General features: G+C 39.1%; 2 protein-coding genes across 8 annotated transcripts; both read left to right on the top strand.

The window, feature by feature from the left end:
* The first annotated feature begins 724 nt into the window (after positions 1 to 724).
* On the top strand, positions 725 to 4,686 carry LOC115686730 (protein GID8 homolog). Of its 7 annotated transcripts, none has more exons than XM_056316176.1 (6): positions 725 to 904; positions 1,179 to 1,326; positions 1,435 to 1,541; positions 3,153 to 3,284; positions 3,501 to 3,657; positions 4,209 to 4,686. In XM_056316176.1, exons 1-6 carry the CDS (start codon positions 884 to 886, stop codon positions 4,331 to 4,333), a joined length of 690 nt encoding a protein of 229 aa, XP_056172151.1. In that variant the 5' UTR covers positions 725 to 883; the 3' UTR covers positions 4,334 to 4,686. The 7 variants fall into 7 exon arrangements, with proteins under 7 accessions (XP_056172151.1, XP_056172150.1, XP_030467974.1 ...); XM_056316175.1 differs by having other exon boundaries at positions 1,173 to 1,326; XM_030612114.2 differs by having other exon boundaries at positions 725 to 922; positions 1,173 to 1,326; positions 1,438 to 1,541.
* A 13,616-nt stretch (positions 4,687 to 18,302) lies between these two features.
* Positions 18,303 to 19,388, top strand: LOC115686699 (uncharacterized). Its single transcript, XM_030612078.2, has one exon. It carries the CDS (start codon positions 18,303 to 18,305, stop codon positions 19,386 to 19,388), a length of 1,086 nt encoding a protein of 361 aa, XP_030467938.2.
* The last annotated feature ends 287 nt before the right edge of the window (positions 19,389 to 19,675 follow it).

Genomic DNA, 19,675 nt, shown 5'->3' with positions numbered 1-19,675 from the left:
CGTTTATTACATATTACAAAAAAAATCTAGAATTATCTTTTGCTACTGTGTTTTTCCAATCAAAATAATTCGTAGGAAGTTTTATAAATTTTGGAATAATCATCGAGACAAATATCATGATATTCACTTTAGTTTAGTCATAATGGAGAAGTTATCATTTGAGACTTTATAAAGTGACTTACAGTAATTTGAATTTTCAAGTTCAATTATACAAAAATTAAATTAAATGTAATGAAGCATATTTTTGTTTGAGAATTAGGGAAAATTAGGCCCAATATGCAATATGGTCCCTCAACTTTTAATTTGTTCAATGCGGTTCCTAAACTTTAGCCCAATGTGCAGTGTCATCTCTGGGCTTTTAATTTGTTCAATGTGGTTCCTTAACTTATGGTAAAAGTTCAATCTAATCCATGGATTCAATATCATCCCGGAACTTTTGGTACATATTCAATTTAGTCATTGGATTCAATCTAGTCCCTGAATGAGGGACTAGATTGAACATTTACCGTAAGTTCAGGGACCATATTAAATAAATTAAAATTTCAAGGATGGCATTATATATTAAGCTAAATTTTAAGGATCACATTGCATATTTGATCTAAGTTTGTAATTTAACCTAAGAATCATTTGTTATAGGGTAACGTTAGGATCAACATGGGAGACACAGGCTGGAGCCCACACGAGCCCAAATCAAAACGGGCCCATCGAAACAGTGCAAGAACGAACCCTAAACTCTCTCTCTCTCTGCAGATCAGCTTCTTCCACCTGCGAAGCAAGAATTTTTGGCGAAGTTTTGAAGAAAACGATTGGAGTGGGATCTGGGTTTCGGATGGCAAGATTCCGCGTCGCGTCAAGCGTCATGCATCATCGGCCTTGAGAAAGAATGGCACAAGTAACGTTCTTGGTGAAGTTGATTATGAGGGTTGTTCTCGTTTTCTTCCTTGAAATTCTGTTCCCCTAGTCTTTTTAGCCTCCGATCTCGATACTCTCCCATGGTGAAAGTCTGCTTCTTTTTCTTGTTCTTTCCTTTTTTATGGTTTTGGGTTTTTTCCACTTTGCGTGTTGGAGCAGATCTCTGGCGATCTTGGATCGCATTTCTGGGCCATCTCGATGTCGTTCGAGCTTAATCTGATCTGGGTTTCGTTTCTTTTCTTTTCTTTTGGGTTGCGCAGTCGAAGAAGGTGATTACCAAGGACGATTGGGAGAAGAAGCTTAACGATGTGAAGATCAGGAAGGAAGACATGAACAAGTTGGTGATGAACTTCCTCGTCACCGAGGGCTATGTTGACGCCGCCGAGAAGTTCCGGATGGAGTCGGGGACTGAACGTATCCCAATCTTATCAGTTTTTGCGCAATTCGAGTTGGGTTTTCCTTGATTCGCGGTGTGGTGGTATTGTGAGTTATGCGAATTGTGTGTGTCCTTATTGATTACAGCAGATATTGATCTTGCGACGATCACCGACCGCATGGCTGTTAAGAAAGCGGTGCAGTGTGGGAATGTTGAGGATGCGATTGAGAAAGTCAACGACTTGAATCCCGAAGTAAGGCTATGTCCTCTGTTTGACTGTGGATTGCTTTTAGTTATCATGAATTGTATGAGAGCCAGTATCATTTGCTAATGCTGAGCATGCTCTACTTCATGTCCTACTTGCACAAAACTGCTTTCTTCGGATATCTTAGACAGCTGTCCGCCACTATATTGGCTATTGAAGTTAGCATCTTGTTGCCCTTTTCCTTCTACAGAGGCATTTTGGGACTTCCAATTGCCTTGACCTGCACTTTGTTCAATCTGGGGATGGGGACCTTAGCCAAAATCTTGCAAACCAGTCCTCACTCGACTGATCAGTCTGATTTAGCTCTGTAGCTCCTAAATTCTTGGGGATTAGAGATCTTAAAGTTGAATTCAGGGAACTAACGAAATCCCCATGTTTATGCAACCTGTTCCTTCACTAGATTCTTGTCAATAATATCCTTGTACTCGGGAAAGAAACATAAAAAATGGCTAACAGGATTGTCTTATCACTGGTGCAACCAAAAGATTGTATCAAGGATTTGACTTTCATATCGGAGACTCTAGTGGGAGTCCTACCCGCTAATTTGATCAAATCTCATATTTTCCCAAGTCTATACCCACGGTTCCAATTCAGTGTATTTGAAATTGTTAGACCATTTCAAAAGTTTCACCCTCTGTAATTGCTGCAGCCTGTTTTATCGTGTCTTCTATGCTTGTTGCGTTGTCATTGACTAATTTTGTATCCTTTCGACTTCCTTTATTTATAAGACCCTCATTCATTTATGCCATACCATCTCAACTGGTATGGTAAAGGGAAATAACACTGCCAGCTTCACCTTTTTATGTTGGGTCAAATGTTGTAGATGCTCAAAAGCATTAGAATCACCACCTTCCTTTGCTTTTCCTTATGAAAATTTAGTTGACTCCTTCCAAGCCTTTAGATGTGACTTCAAGTTCAATGCTTTCAGTTTTGTTGCTATTATGAAGTTTGCTGACCATTGGTAGATTTGCACATAATACCCTCACTCTCTCCTTTCAGAACGCCATTTTCAACCACTTCTTTTTAAGGTAAATGTAGCAAATTGTAGAAGCTTAGTGAACTTTACCTTACTCGTTATTGATCGGGTGGGTGGGGGCAGAGGTCGGTTGGTTGTGGAGATTAAGAGAAGGGTGTTCATGTCGGGCTTTTTTACGTTCCAGCGATTTACTCGTGGATATATATGAGGTGCAGTTATCCTTTGCATGTGTTTTTGCTACATCGTATGTGATGCATCTTGCGTAACCTGAAATGGTTGAGTTGGGTGAAATTAGAATATGTTGATGATTTGGAATTGGAAATTAGAAAGTGGGAAGAAACATCAAATCAGTATACGTAAAGTGAATCAAAATCTGGTACTCTATATCTTTGGAGTGGAGCTGTTGGTTTTCCTTGATAGTCTTCAACAAGGATCGCTTGAGATATTGCCTTCAGGCTACCTTTGAAGAAACATATTGTCTTTAGACTGGAAATTTGAAAACTATATATTCTGGGTATCATCTAACCTCGATTTATACTTATGTTCTACATCTTGATAAATGAAGTTGATCTTCTTTAGATTTTCATCCTATTAATTTTGTGTCTGCTATTTCTTTCTCACAGATACTGGATACCAATCCCCAACTCTTTTTCCACCTTCAACAGCAGAGATTGATAGAACTGATTCGGAATGGCAAAGTAGAAGAGGCTCTTGAGTTTGCTCAGGAGGAGCTTGCACCCAGAGGGGAAGAAAATGTACCTCTTGATCTCTCTTTAGTTTGCCATGTTGTACATGGTCACCTGTGCATTTATTGTCTCACTGTTAATTTCAAGTATGTTTGGTCACTTTAGAAGTAAACCTTCCTCAGTTGCTCTTGGATGTTATGCAAAGCTGGAGATACAATCACTTTCTAGTAGAAACTTTCATTATGTGCATAAGAGATGGCCTACCAAAACTTCAATTCTTTTCAGCAAAGCTTCTTAGAAGAGCTGGAGAGGACTGTAGCTCTGCTAGCTTTTGAAGATGTTTCCAATTGTCCTGTGGGAGAGCTCCTAGATATGTCGCAGCGCCTAAAGACAGCTAGTGAAGTTAACGCAGCTATACTCACTAGCCAGAGTCATGAAAAAGGTTAGTGCAGAAATTTGCTTCCTCTCCTGCTGCCATCGGAAATTCCTTTAATTAGATCGAGAATGGTTGCTGGTCCTTTAATTGTGCCCTTTCTTGCATTTTGTCATTTCTTTCTCTCAATTTATTTTGCTGAGAAGACTGATGTGTACTACTTAGGGAACACAATGCGTTCATGACATGAGCCTTTTTTCTTTGTAAAAGTTCACTGGAAAGTCCTTATAGTACTTGATTCAGGAATTATGACTGCTTAGATCACTAGAAAAAGTTAGAACTGGCTAAAAAGGAGATTATTTGAACAGGGGAGAATTTCATGAGTGTCCACAGACAGAGCAGTACTCTTGCATAGAAGAGTTACTTTCTAATAATCCTGCAGAAAAAAGTCATATCTTTGCTAGATGCATTTTATTTTAAATCGTCCATGTCAATGAGGCCGTTACATGTCATATGCAGCAATGTCCATTTTTACCAGGATGCCTGATGCTGTCCATCCTTGTAAGTTTCATTTGAGTAATGATCTTAAGAGGACTTTGCTTGTTTTGCTTGAAACACAGATCCAAAACTTCCAAGCTTACTGAAGATGTTGGTATGGGCCCAGAATCAACTTGACGAGAAAGCCGTCTACCCCAGAATAAATGATTTGTCCACGGCGAAGCTTGAAGATCCCCCTACATCGTGAAAATATCCTTGTGCGCAGGAATCAGGTCCGTGTAAAGCGAATAGGCAGAGCCACAATGATAGGAGAAATTCTCATCATCTGTACTCCCATTTAAAGTAGGATTTGTTGTTTCTTGGATTGTACATTTTCCATCTTCAATACATCTATGTTCCCCATGTTCTGGAAGGATGCTCATTGAACTTGATCTTGAACAGTTGTACAGATGATGATGTCTCATTATATTCAGCTTGGTCACAAATTCATTTGGCATGTTATGTAAAAGGAGTAAAAAACTCCCCAGCTTTGCATTGTAAACTGTTTTTTTTCTTGGTGAAGATGAAAAATAACGGTCAACTGTCGCGATTTCGTTGTCATTTTGGTTCTGTTCTGTTTTCGCTTTGGTGAATTTGGTTGGCTGGGATTCTGTGTATGCTTTGTTAGGTCATAATTACCTTAAAGACCCAGAAATGTTTCGGTTTGAAGATTTTTCCATCACTTACCAACACAATGCCGCACACCTAATGCCCACATTGCAAACCGGGCTTTTCCATGAGGATTTTCAAAGCTTGTTAATGATAAGGATCTTCATGTCACATATGCATCACTTCATGTCGTTGTCATGCTGTATCTTTCATTTTGGGCCAAAGTTGAGCCTTTTTACTTGTTTGACAGATAGCTTCTTGTCAACTGGTTTAAATCTATGGAGGAGGATTTGCTGTGGAATGTCCCTGAAAATTAGCCAACTTGATCGAACACCAAAATCTAAGTGAAAAGGACCCTATTGAAATGCAGTCTTCGGATTTCCGTGACTCTGACCAAACACAAACCATAAGTGATATTTTTTTATTAGGGGTTAATACTACAGAAGTCTCAAACCGGTATACTTGTGACAAATTTACTCCAAATTAATTTTTAACCACCAAAGATCCCAAACTAGTACAGCCGTAACAAATTTATCCTCTATTAAATTGGATTAATACAGCGAAATGTTATTAATTATATTTCCCTTTTTGGCCAAAAGAGTTCATTTTGTTGAGGGACCATGGACAAATAACAAAGGACAATTCTTTTTTTTGTGAAATGAATGTGTGCATTGCTGCTATTTTATTTTGGCTAGAAATATTAGCGCGTTGCAAGGAAAAAAATTTAGATTTTTTCTACCGAATAACACCTTCGACTGTAGTTGCCTATCCCAAGTCAAAACTCGTGAAATTACGGATATAATGACTGTCCACGCCGTCATTCACAACAGGCTTCAAGATTTTCACATTGGCAAATGAAATTTGAGAGAAAGGAAACCTCACAAATCAACCCACGCAAGAATTCCTCGATTTTTAAAAATGTCAATTCCATGAGAACGTGATGCGCTGAAAATTACAAAATCTCCGGCCGTCTACCTGCTTAGAAGATGTTTACGGCGGTCGTCGACCGATTTACTTTTCCAAGAAGGTAAATTAGGCTCGCTCGCTCGCTCGTTCGGTATACTCGTCTTATACTTTCGTTATGTAATGAACCTAAGGAATACTTCAGGGACGCTTGTTAACAAAACTCAGGTACGGTCCGTCTCATCAAACACCTCCCAAGTTTCCGGCAATGGCCCGGCGGCATGTCTTTGTGGCCCGGGGTCCGGGGTACTCGGGTCGAATGTCGATAAAAGACAAAAGGACGGCGACGAGATTTCGAGTTCAGAATTGATAAGTAACAGGAGCAGACTTCCCAAATTCACATGCGAATTGCATTATCCTCGTGGGGTCAGGAGCTAACAATCGAATTTCAAAAATCAAAATATATAACAAGAGAAACCCAGAAAATAGTAGGCCCAAGAAAAAAAAAGAGAAGAGAGCAAGAGAAAAAGAAAAGCAGAGAAAAGTCAACATCTTTTCTGCCAATTTTCCCCGGGGTCAGATAGTTGACCGAAGGAGGCCTTGCATCATTTCATCGGGGGCTTGACCCACAGGACGAACACCAGAACGGCGTCGGCCCTCTCCACCTTCCCGACCCCGTCGTCGAAGTTCAGCGCGTAGCTCCACGGATCGTACTGAAACTTGTTGACCCGCCGCTTGCCTCCGAAGCCGACGCCGCCGCCGCCGCCGCCGATCCTCCTCCTCTTCTTCTTCTTGATGGCGGCCCTGGCCCTGCGCAGGAAGCACCGGCACTTCCTCTTGCCGTACTCGCTCAGCCACTCGTGGAAGCTCCCCACCAACCCAACCATCCTCCTCCTCCTCCTCCTTCTTCTTCTTCTTCAAGTTAAAAGGGTTTCACGAGAGAGATTGCAGGGACGCGGTGGTGGTGGTGGGGGGGAGAAGAAAAAAGGAGGAGGGATCATGTGAAGGGATGGGGGCGAGACATCTCTTTAAAAGACCGAAGCCAAGAAGCAGCAGCAGCAGAGAGAGCGGAGAAAAGCAAAAGCTTTTTGCAGGTTTAGAGAGAGAGAGAGAGAAAGAGAGAGAGAGAAACAGTGCCTTTTGCTCTCTCTCTCTCTCTCTCTCTCTCTCTCTCTCTCCCTCCTTGGGATGCTGAAATTCGATCATTTATGTCAATGTGCGCGCAGAGAGAGAGAGACGGTGCTGTGCAGTGCTGTAGCGTCGCTATCAGAAGGAGATGCTACAGCAGCAGCATATATAACGAATCCCTATTTCTCGGTTACCTAATTTTTGAAATTCCTCCTCTTTTTTCTTTCCTTTCTTTTCTTCTTCTTTAGCCCTTTTTCCCCAAGTGATTTCCAACCTTTTGTCTTTCTCCAATAACTTTCTCTAAAGAAAATAAGATGATTACGGGGAGAAGAAAAGTATTTCGGATTGCGCTTCCACGAAAATAAATTGCCACTCTGACGGTTCGACTCGTCGGTTAAGCAGAGAAGCTAATCTTTTACAAGCTACCTCTGAAACGTCTCTCGAAGTTTCGAGGCCTGCTCGGTCATCTTGGGTCACCTCCTCGGCCTAATGAGTCTTGAAAACCTCCGGTCCGTGACATGCGTGAAATATGAAGGTATTAATTAACTTTGCGTTTCACTTTAGTTGTAATCTTGAAGTGATCAAATCAATTTTCAAATGACGAGTGAGGTAAACGAAATCAAGAGCATCGTTTAAAGTTCATGTTCGGCCGTGCGACCTTTTGGATTTGTTTTATTAAATTTCGCTGTCTTTTAGATGCCCCTAAAAGTTGCATTAATATAGAAACGCAAACTCATTGGAGATTTGATATTTCATTCGTGCCCATCGTGTCCATCTTGTTAAAAGCTCAATATAAGGAAAGGGTCTTGTTGAACATACTTGACGAGGAAATATTCATTTACTAAATTATCGATCATACATCATGAGGGTTGTCGATACATTGGAAATTGTGATGTATCCCTAGTTTAATTTTTTAACAAGAACCTATGGCATTTTTTTTAACAAAGTGAATAAGAAAAAATTAATATAAACTGTTTTTATGGGCTAAATTTTTATTTTTTTTATAAAAAGGAAGTATTAAATTCTAAACAAGAATGGTTAAAGAGCTAAGCACGAGACAACTCAAATGGATTTGGGTGGCTGGATTGATCAAAATTCCTAGATATATAAAAAAAATTGTAGGTATGTGGGGCGACAGCTTCAGCTTGGAAGGTGGAGACAGCCAGGGGGCAGGGCTAGAACGTGTTGGAAGGGGATGGATGCAATAGCATAATGACGAAAATTGATTTTGAATTAATCAAGCTTATTTTTTTTGTCAATCCCTAAAAAATGCATGAAACATTAAAAAGAAACGTTGCTAAAATTTAAGCAAAATTTCATATACTAAACACAAACACAAAGCATAATAGGAGTAATCATGGGTCAATGCTTGTGAATTGAAATTTTTGGAAGGGCCAGATATAAAAAATATATATATGTACAAAAGAAGCAAAGCAAGCTTAAATTTATCAAGAAGAGCACACACTAACTTAAGAAGAAACAATTTGACCCAAAAAAAATCGTGAAAAAACAAAGTCAATGGGTGCAATTAACCCCCGCTAAACACCCGTGGCATCGTCGCTGGCAACGGCCCTTGGTTGCACCTCCCCGACTCAATGGCTAATTACAACCTATACATGTATCTCGGTCCATGTGAAATCTCCCCCTACAACGAAAGGTGTAAAGGGTCGGTATTTCAAATTTTAAGAACACTTCCGCGAAGAGAGAGAGAGCGAAATTCAAAGCACAATAAGGGATAGAGAAATCCGATCTAACGAGAACGAGGTCCCGACCCCATTGAATTAAGCTTAGTTAATATTTCCAGCAGGGAACAAAGATGGGGGCAGTGAAGCATTGAAGCTGGAGCAATGATCAATCAAATCAAGCTCCTCCCACTTTTTAGAAGTAGCTGCATTGTCTCCAACAGGAGCACTATTGTGCTGTGGTCCTTGACTCCTTTTTATTCATTGCATTGCACATATTCTGGTAATTCAGCCTCTTCCTTTTGATACCTTCTCTCCAGCTATTTTCTTGCTTTTCCATATTCTTTATTAATCCCCTTTTTTGTCTCGTTCTCCAGCTTTTTTCTTGCCCTTTTTATCTTTTTGTCCCCCCTTTATCCATTTTTACAACACCGTTTTTAAATTCCTTTTTTGTCTATACCAACATCGTTTTTAATGGAGCTTATGCTGATATTTTGAGAATATTAATATGTTGAGATTAATTCATAGTGTGTAAATTACTGTATGCACTAAATGTTTACTGCATTTTAATTTAATCGTAAATTTGAATGCGCATATATTTGCGATTTACTTGGAATTACTGTTTCGAAATAAGTTTTATGAATGTTAAATGTCTAGACAAATGAACCAGGCAGATTTTCTTGAGGGGAAAGATATAAAAAGTGACCTAGTATTAATTGCACATCTACTCTAATTGGTAGGACAACTTGAGAATCTTTTAGAGAGGTGTTTAGAGAAGAAAAGAGGAAATTAGCTTCTTAAAAACAGAGAAACTCGTGTACTGACTTTTTAAAGATTACTAGAGGGTTGAATGCAAATTTAGTCCTTTAAGGTTTAGTACGAGTGCAATTTGGTCCTCTAACTTTTATTTTGTGCAATCAAGTTCTTCTCCTTTCTTGATTTGTGCAATTTGATCCTTCGAATTTTATTTTGTGCAATTAAGTTCTCTAACCTTTTTAGTTCGTTTGCAATCAACGGCTTAGTCCCACGGTAACTAATACCGTCAAGATAGGAGTTGCTTTTTCATTTTCTGTCTGGTGCCACATAGCATCACATACATTTTCTGCCACATCAACCATGCCACGTAATTTATTAATTTGACATTTACTTAAAGTGGTCGACCGAAAGATTTTGGTTCTGAGAGGGCATAAGAGAACCAAATTGAGCAACTCCAAAAAGTTGGAGTATTTGATTGAACAAAAATAAAAGTTAGATGATCAAATTGCACAAACCCTAAAATTTAGAGGACTAAAACTATACGTAACCCAAAACTTAATTACTTGTTCATCTTCATTTATATAAATATGAGAAATTTTCATAAGGGGATTCAAATAAGAGGTAAGGGGAACTATTCCCAAAATTGAATAACCTCTCTTTCTATTACATCAAATATAGTAACTCAAAACTAATACTTCTCACTTCTTATATATTTAACGATCACCCCCACATAAAATTTTGGGATATGTTCACCGAAAGTCCTAAAACTTATCACGAAAATGTAATTGAGTCCTAAATTTTGTAAAAAGTGCAATCAAGTCCTAAAACTTGTCAAATTGGTTCAATCGAGTCATAAAGTTAACACCATCTAACTTACTAACGAAAAATGCTAACTAGGGTTAATTTACTATTTTTTCTCTCCTACGTGGCGATGACATAGCTAAATTATGAAACATAAGATTAAAACGACGTCGTTTGAGCCCAAATTTGATTTTTAATACTAATTTTATTTAAAATAAATTTAAAAGATAAGCTAAATAATTAAATGGCAGCCCTCAATTAGGTCTAGGCGAGGGCCTGCAAGCCTTGCTTGCCATTAGTGACGGTCGCTGGCCCTTGGCTAGGGCCCGGTGACCCCTACCTACCGTCCGCCACTCTCGTCAAACCCTCTTAGCGATGGTAGGGCGGCAGCGAGGGCTACTCCTCCTCTTTTTTTATTATAAATTATTTAGCTTATTTTTTTAAAATTAATTTAAATAAAATTTGTATTAAAAAAAAAGCCACGTCGTCGTCACATAGGATAGAAAAAAAAGACAGAAGCAACGTCAGCATTTTTTATTAGCCAAATTGGACGAAGTTAATGAGTGGACTCGACTGAACCAATTCGATAATTTTTACAAGTTGGTGGCACTTTTTGAAAGTTTTAAGACTTAAATGTACTTTTTTGACAAGTTTTAAAACTTCCAATGAAAATATCCCTAAAAATTTATGAAAGTTGGAATTTCCCACCACACCATTTTGGCTTCTTTCTTTTTTCATAAATACCCACTACTTCCCCCATCAAATCCCTCTCAACAGAAATTACCTTTTTCATGCACTCAATTTTAACCCAACGGGGGTTGATAAAACGAGCCCCGACCTATCTAAATTTAGAGGTATCCAACCAAAAAATCTTCAGGCCCCGCAATTATTTTCTACTCCATGCCAACTGACAGCATCACAAATTTGGCAAAATCAGCAGAAGTTGAAGCGACGTCCCAGTCAGAATTAGCTGGATTTTTTGCAGCACTACGCGTAATTTCACCGCTATCTTCTTGGAAAGTGCCTGGTCGTGGAGACGTGGAATGTATCCCCTCCTTTCTGCAGGAAATTTCTCTGCGCAAAAATCTATGGAATTTTGGCTTCTAGTATTTTTCCCACACAAAGTTCTTTCGGAAACTGCGTCGACCTCGCAACGTCCTCTCCTCTCCTCTCCAGTCTCTTTCGTTCTTTCTTGCGTCTTTCTTGGGGTACAATTATTGGCAGTAAAGTTCAATTTTATGAGAAAAATTACTATATCGATTACAAAAGTTACCAAGATCACATTAACATATGTTAAAAAATCGTAATCCTATCGACGTAGTGCTCTCTTAAACTTGTGTGTGATTTTTGGGACACGGTCTGATACTCAATTTTTGAGCCAATATTTGGCGTTAGAAGATTACAAAAGTTACCAAGATTACATTAACAGCGGGAATGGCGTACTTGTATCCAGTTTTGTCTTCTGAATTAGATCTCGCATCTTGCCCATGCAGTAGATTGATTAATCATGTAAATGGCAGGACACCTAGTACCGTACAAATCGAATCCTAGGGTTCACGTGAGAAAAGATTGCTGGGTACAAAAAGTCATAGGATCCTAGGATGAATAGGAATCAGAAGTTTAAGATCGTAGCAAGAGGCTAGGTAGGCTAGATGCCCAACATGCCCTAATAAACAAATAATAAAGATTGATGCACGATGATCCACAGACTCGATGTGTTCTTAATTTTCATTTTCGCGAAGTTCCATTATAGAAAATAGTGTTTTAGGTGAAATTGTTCGATATTCAAATGGGCGTAGGAAACAGTAATACGGTATCAACCATTTTCAATGGCAACTTCTATTCATATCGAAATTTCATGTGTTGTGGTGCGAATTCCGATTGCATTCATTCTTTAAAATCTCGATGATGGCTAAGTCTCTAGCGAGACGAAGAAAGGTACTTAAAGTGGGAGGTCCTATGACTGGACTAGGGTCAAGTTTCAGATCCTAGGATTAGAGGCATGCACTAATAAATATTCTTACTTTAAACATCAAAAGGCGCAAATCTTGCCTCCCAATGTTTGCTTTGCAAGTATAATGGGTTCAAGATTCTCATGTAGATCTGCTCCCCACTCTCCTCAGTCTGTCCCTTTTGAGAGTTAGCTTCAAGGGATGGCATGCTTAGGAGATGAGCTAGAGACCATTAGAATAATCAAGATTAGATTGTTTGTTTGTTTTAATTAGTTAGGGTGTCCTTTGGTTTATCTTTTGACCTCATTCCAATGAATCTAATTAGTATGCTCTCATCTTTTGTTCATTGTGAAGCTTATGCATGTCAAATCCACGTTATCTATTAATCGAGAATATATTACGAAGGTCGGCAAATTATTACATGATTCCAAGACACGGTTGCACCTAACCACGATAATTCAAAATGGCATGAATTGAGGTGCTTGTAGGACTTGATCACATCTCATCCTAGGTTTATCCAATGGCATAGCATGCATCAAAAGCTTAGAAGTAGAACGACATTTTTGAAGCCCATCTTCTTGCGGAGACATATCAAGCCCATAAATATCATGATGGGTCAATTCCTCTTTAGTAGCCCCTTCTTCAAATTGAATTACCACAAAAAATTCAACTCTTCTAACAGATGTAGCTATTCTTTAAACAATTCATTCATCAATTGTGCCATCATTCTGTCTATGCTCAAACAAAATTTGAAGTTGAATTGTGTTTGCATATAGTGGATGACCAAGCATGTGGAAAAACCTCAAGAACAATGACCATTATGCAGGCTACATAGTCACATGAGTTTTAGACCTAAGCAAGTCCTTAAAAGGCTTCGTCCAAACTTTGGGATGTTAAACACAAAGGGTATTGCCTCCTCCATAGGCAAGACAAAGATTTACAGGGGGGGAATGGGGGCTGTGGTTTCTGGGCACCGGGAACCCCGAGAACAATGACCATTGCATAGGCTACATAGTCACATGAGTTTAGGCGGATATCCCATGTTTAGCATCATGCTGCACATCCTTTGGCTTGTATTCATGTGTTATTTAGGTTGCTCTATCTATATTTATAGGAGAATGAGAAGGTCACGGAGCCGTTATCGGAAGGCTAGTGAAGGTGCGTTCACCACCTCAGGTGTTGCAAGGGAAACCGAAGAACTTGCTTAGTGATTAACTGTCTTCCCCATTCGCAAACTAAAACAAAGACAAGCCAAACACCAAGAAGTTCTGATAAAAAAAAAAAACAAACAAACAAGAAGTTCTCCCGCTGCCACCTATTTAGGTGGTCCATCATTCATTACTAATGTTTCCGTGTACTGTTTTAGATCTTTTACATTAATTGCGGCTAAAAGAAGACCTTTCATGTTACACTTTTTTTTTCTGGTCTTGCTGTTGCTGCTAGAATGGTGCACTACGAGATTTTTCATAGCAATTATAACGACAAACGAGAAAATTTAATAACAACCGTATTATTTTTTTTTTTGTGAACTGAGATTCAGGACTAAAGGGCTTAGACAAAGAGTGACTTTCCGGTAGATTTCTAGGATGGTTAGATGTCCTTTTATCACAACCAACATTAATGCGCTAATCAATATTACGTCAAAAAGCGTCTCTTGTGTTAATTTTTATGGACATCTAACCAACATTAATTTCTGAATCATAACTGATGAATCCATTTCATTAATGCGCTACTTCCCTCAAGCTATATAAGTTCTCATCTCTAGATCGTATACATCATCAAAAAATAAACAATCTCAGAAAATTTCCTAACCCTTCCGTCCCCAAAAGACCATCATGGCAACGCTCAAGAACTTTTCTGCTCTCATGACCTTGCTAGTCGTTACCGTTGCATTGCTTCCTGGAGCTACCTTCGCCGAAAACCCTGATTGTGCAAAGGGAATGACTTATGATTGCGGGTCTGCGTTCTTTCAAATCATAGTCCTTGCAGACACCTTTGAACCCACCAATGAATGTTGTCACGAGCTCGTGAAGGCAGGGAAGAACTGCCATAACCAATTCGTGGAGTTGATCCTCTCGACCCACAAGTCGATCAGGGGGACAGTATCCGATGTCCGTAGGAGGAGCAATGAGACGTGGAACAACTGTGTTGCTGCTGTATCGCCTCCCGAGCCCGCTCGTTGAGAGCTATTCCTATTTTATAGTACACTAAATGTGTAAAATAAAAAAAGGCGAAAGAATTATAATATTTCTATTGGATTCACCTCAAAGAATTTTCCTGTATTTGTTGCCTCTTGAGCGGAAGCGCAATAGTGGATAAATCATATTTTTAGTGTTCAATGTGCTTAGAAACTTGTAATGTTTAAAATGATCTGCAAAATACAATCTGCCCCTAAAGTTGTTACTTCCTTTTGAGTCTAAAAAGAGAGAGTCACATACAAAACTATAATAAAATGTCACTTTATTTCTTATGCTTTTAACATAACCTTTTAAAATGAATACCTAAGCGATTAAAAGATCAAGTGATGGTTTGATAATCATTTATTCATCTCTACTAATCACATGAATACGCGGTTAACGTTGGCCGATCTAACTGTCTATACTGTTAAAGTAAAGAAAACTTCTTACCTTCAAGGTTTTCTGATAAAAAATCCCCAATAGTTGTTTCATATAATACTATATCAATGGATAAATGTATAAATCAATGATCTGGTAAACAACAATAAAAAACTCAAATCTTGAAATATATTTCTCTCTTTATATATGTACGTGTGCAGTTGCTTCATATTAGTTTAGTGATTTCTTTCTTTCCATTAACTGATGATTCAAATACTTTGTACTAAGATGATTGTGCTAAATATTTTAAATGTTAATTACTTGTTTACGCGAGAACGCGTGTGCACTTTTGCTTGTCATACAATGTGGATACTTGACTTTTGAACATTTAAGGAGGATTTATTAGTATCAAGAATTGAAAAATATGTGGGGCCCAACATCTTATGTAAAATGAGCATCAACATCTTATATGCAAGAGTAGGTTTAATTTAATCAGCCGAAAAGAAATAAATGTATGTTGCTTGGCCCAGAAGATGATGACCACGATTATTATTATTATCAACTTGGCTCCTCTTCATTAATGACACCTATTAATTATCACAAGTTTTAGTAGTTTTTTAATAATGAAAGAACAGTCCCACCCAAATATCTAGTCAAAAGGTTAAATAATCAATAAATGAGTTAGTAAATATGGGAAAAAAACCCAAATCTTGTTAAAGGATAATTAGCTAATAGATAAGATCAATTGATCTGGAAAACCAAAGCCAAATTTGGTTTAGTGATATAACAGTAAAACAAGACTTGTTAGGACTTTGTATATATAAACTTGGCTCAATCTCTTTAATGAGACCTATTAATTATAAAAAATTTTCCATAAGTTGTTCAAACATAATTTAATGAAGAACAAAGTTACACTAAAATATCTGGTCAAATTATTAATTAATTAATAAGTTCACTAAATCTGGAAAACCAAAACCAATATTTTTGGTCAAAGGTTAATCAATCAATGAATAAGCTCAATGAATTGAAAATCCTAAGTTAAATTTGGTTGAACGATACACGGGAAAAAAGAACAAAATTAGACAATACAGTGGCGGATGCTAGGAAAGTCGATAAGGTATATGTTTTTGGGAGGTTGATCTATGTTGATACAACAAGTAGTGTGTAAACAAGTTGCGTTAACTTGAGTAAATATAAGTCGGATCATATCGAAAATGTGTTATTTTTTGTTCGAGATAAAAGGACATCTAACTGTTACATGAATGGCGGTTGAGATGAGGTATGAACCGAACTGCGTATCAAACAAAGGGAAAGTGTTATATATATGAAAATGGAATTACCTCACAAGAGACGCTTTTTGACGTAATGGTAAGTCGAAACTTCAATGTTAAGCGTGCTCAAGTAAGAGTATTACTAGGATGGATGATCTTTTGGAAAAGTGTCCATTTGTACGTCAAAGAACAAAACCCGTGAGGCTTAATATGGGATAAATCAAAGCGGATAAGACCTCGAGTGAGTTAACTCAAAGGTGTTCAATATGGTCTCAAAGTGAAACCCCCCTCAAGATGTGTGTAGTTTGAGGATTAACCATGCGAAAGTTGATGGGCCTATAACATCTGGTCCGATGAGGGCAAGCAATGATTGTTGGTATTGGGGGGCCCAAACAAAGAGTGACTCCCGGGAAGCTTCTAAGATAGCGAAGGGGACAGGAATGAATCGAATTGAGCATCGAACAAGAGGAAAGCATTCCAAGGATGTGTGTGTGTGTGTGAAACTTGAATTAACTCACAAATGGGCATTGTGACAAAAGAGCAACACTTAGTATTAGAACTCTAATTTTACACGTGCTCAGGAGAAAGCACAATTAATACCTAAGAAAGTGCCCATTCATTTGCCAAAGAACAAAATTGCGAGGCTCGCTACGGGACGAGGTAAAGTTGACAATACTTCGAGTGAGTTAATTTAGATGTCATAGCAACATCCAAATTTACTTACTCAACTCAGGTAAAACAAAGTCATCTACACATGGACAATTAACAAGAAAATTACTTCAATTCTAATAAATAACTCTAAATAAGACCAAACAAAAAAGGATCACAAACTTAATTCGTTTTTGGCCATATGTACAAACTTCATTAAGAAAAAAGATCCAGCAGAATTTCTATTCACTCCTAAAATTTGTTAATTGTAATGTCTTGCCCAAATTAAAATTAATAGAAGTTCAAATCTTAAAAATCACTAATTCATTCACTATAAACTTTTATGCTATGACTTCTTATACTCAAGGCTAATCGTTCTAGTAAAAGTAACACCTAATTTACACAACTTAAGTCATCAATAAATTCAGCTCGAGTCATAGCAATCCAAGTTAACTTGAAAGTCAGAATCATAATCATCTTGTGACTAATCAAAAATAAAATTTAATTAAAAATCAAAGAATATTGGATTTTTTTTTTCAAAAAAAAAACTTAACTAGATAAATGTATATCGTGGCTAAATTTAACAAATGCTAGAAAGAGAACTTCCATAGAACCCTTCCTTGATTTGAGATATTGATTGCAGTTTAATAAGCAATCTTTATTCAGGAATCTGATACACCCTTCTAAGACGCTGCACCTTTAAATCAAGTCTTACCAAATACGAAAGTTATATCACTCTCATAGCACCACACAACTACAGTACTAGCACCATGAGGTTGGCTTAATCATTAAAGAACAGAGATGTGAGCGTGGATTAGGCACATAATACACGTACACCACTAGGAGAAAACAATTGACAATTTGAACGCCTACCCAGATTTTGGTTCGCATTTTGCCTGGTCCACAAAAATACTACCTGGTCCATGAAATTAGTACGGTATTTCATGGACCTATGGCTTATTTGAGTTGGAATTTCTTGTAATAATCAAAACACCATAACACAACCATACCTATACCATGGGAATTCTATGTTGGGAGGTGTGTCATGTTTTAGTCCACAATAAGGTAGAATGTCTCACAAAACGGAAGTTGAACGGCGCCAATAGAATTCGGGATATAAATTCGAGCGACCAAATGAAAACACCTCGAAGTTGAAGGACTACTCAATCGGTGATATTAACCCTATAAAAAGAGAATAAGATGTGGCAAAACCGGTCGAACTCGGCAGGCACCGTGCGACTTCAAGATTGTCAGCCAAAACTAGACAATCCCTAGAAAACTTGAGAAACAAACAGTCCAACACCAATCATTGGTAAACTGATCATCTTATTTGGAGTAAAAGAAAGAAAGTAGACTGCGACCCCAAGGAATATCTAACTAGGTACAATGTGAAGGGACAATGACATGCGGTTCCTCCAAAAGGGATTGCTCTAGTAATTTTCCCTCGACTTCTCCGATAACAATTCGTCCATTCGTTTTGGTAAAATGAAGAGTCCAACGTAATAGACAGCAACCCCACAAGAATTTCGTCAATAATTAGAATGATCTTTGCCCTAGGAAACTTTCCTAGGTTTCAACTCCAAAAAACCCTTGTGTTGCCGCCACCTACGTTCACTCCATAGTCGATGTCAATTACAAATGATCAAATTATTGTTGCTGTGTCCGCCAAGGGGTCTTTTTATCATCTTCTCTCCCTCTTTGTATGGTATGTCTCCAGTTGGCATTCGGCATGAAGCACGCAAGATCTTCTTGCTAAGCCCCCTTCCTTCCAAGGGAAAATTGTACCCTCCCTCACTATAGATGCCGATGGGCTCCCTCGCATCCGCACCGCGGCCCATGACACCCCCGCCGTCCCCGGAGTTTTTTTCCCCAATGGGGTGTCTCGTCTACGTGCCGTTCTGCCTCAAGGACCCAACTCTGAAAGCGGACACCACTTCGAATTGGATAGAGTGCTACGATCCATCTAGCAACTCTTGGAGCTACGTGAGCCTAATCCCTCACGTGGTGGAAGGACATGTTTTGAAGGGCTTCGCGATGGTGTCGGTCGGAGACATGATTTATGTCATCGGTGGCCGGCTCTGCCACAAGGAGATGACTCATGTCTCGGATGAGTTAGCCGATTGGGTCGACGTTGAGGTGGAGATACTGTCGACCGTTATGAAGTACAACACGAGGACCGAACAATGGTCCATGTGCGCGACGCTGGGGACCTCGCGTTCGGATTTCGCATGTACCGTATGGGATAACAAGATCTATGTGGCGGGCGGGCAGTCGAATTTGGGTTGTGCCAGGGGGATTTCGTCCGCGGAAGTGTATGATCCAAGTGTAGACGAGTGGAGTCCTTTGCCTAGCATGAACACCATGAGGTACAAATCGGTTGGAGTGACATGGCAAGACAAGATCCATGTGGTCAGCGGGTTCGTGGAGCGGTTGGACTCAGACAGGGCATCTCCGTTCATCACCGAGCGGAGCTCGGTGGAGGTTTTCGACCCGAGAACCGGGACGTGGGAGCTGATGGCGAGGATGTGGCAACTGGACATCCCCCCCAACCAAATCGTCACGGTTGACGGGAAGCTGTTCAGCTCCGGAGATTGCTTGAAAGCTTGGAAGGGCCACATTGAGGCATATGATGCGGGGCTAAACATGTGGAATGAAGTTGAGTACTCATGTCTCCGAGAATTGTCACAACCTATGAGCACATCAAGCAACGAATGCGTTACGAACGAGTACCTGTCGCCAGCGATCAAGAGGCTCTATCTTACCATGGCACCAATTGGGACTCACTTGTACTTCTTGGGAGGGTATCGGTTCTCGGGGGAGACGTCGCACACCATCTCCAAGGCTTGCAAATTCGACACGTCGGCGACCACCGCCAATGCTTGGATGAGGTTCGATCCAATCGTGGAAGCAGCGGAGAAGGAGCTCTGCAGCCACTGCTGTGTCGTTAAGCTCTTGTAATAAGCTTGATACGAGCCTAAGACAATCCATATGGATCTTAACTGAGCCTACACTATGTACTTGAATCATACTTTATAAGGTCCTTTCTCGCATAAAATCTTGTTTCTGGACTCATCGTACTATCACTATGACCATAGCTTTCCACCTGATTTTGTCCCTGGTATTGATCGTACTTCGAGAAATATTTTAGTGAATAATCGCATGAGCTTGAGGGATGACCAATGGAGCTAGAGATCAATTCATGGTCATGGCAAAATTAAACTTTTGCTCGAATATTAGCTTTATTG

This window comes from Syzygium oleosum, unplaced genomic scaffold (genome assembly GCF_021117445.2).
Source record: "Syzygium oleosum isolate NSW1041296 unplaced genomic scaffold, Sole_v2.1 Sole_v2.11, whole genome shotgun sequence".
NCBI classification, from domain to species: domain Eukaryota; kingdom Viridiplantae; phylum Streptophyta; class Magnoliopsida; order Myrtales; family Myrtaceae; genus Syzygium; species Syzygium oleosum.
This window is presented reverse-complemented; position numbering and strand designations above follow the sequence as displayed.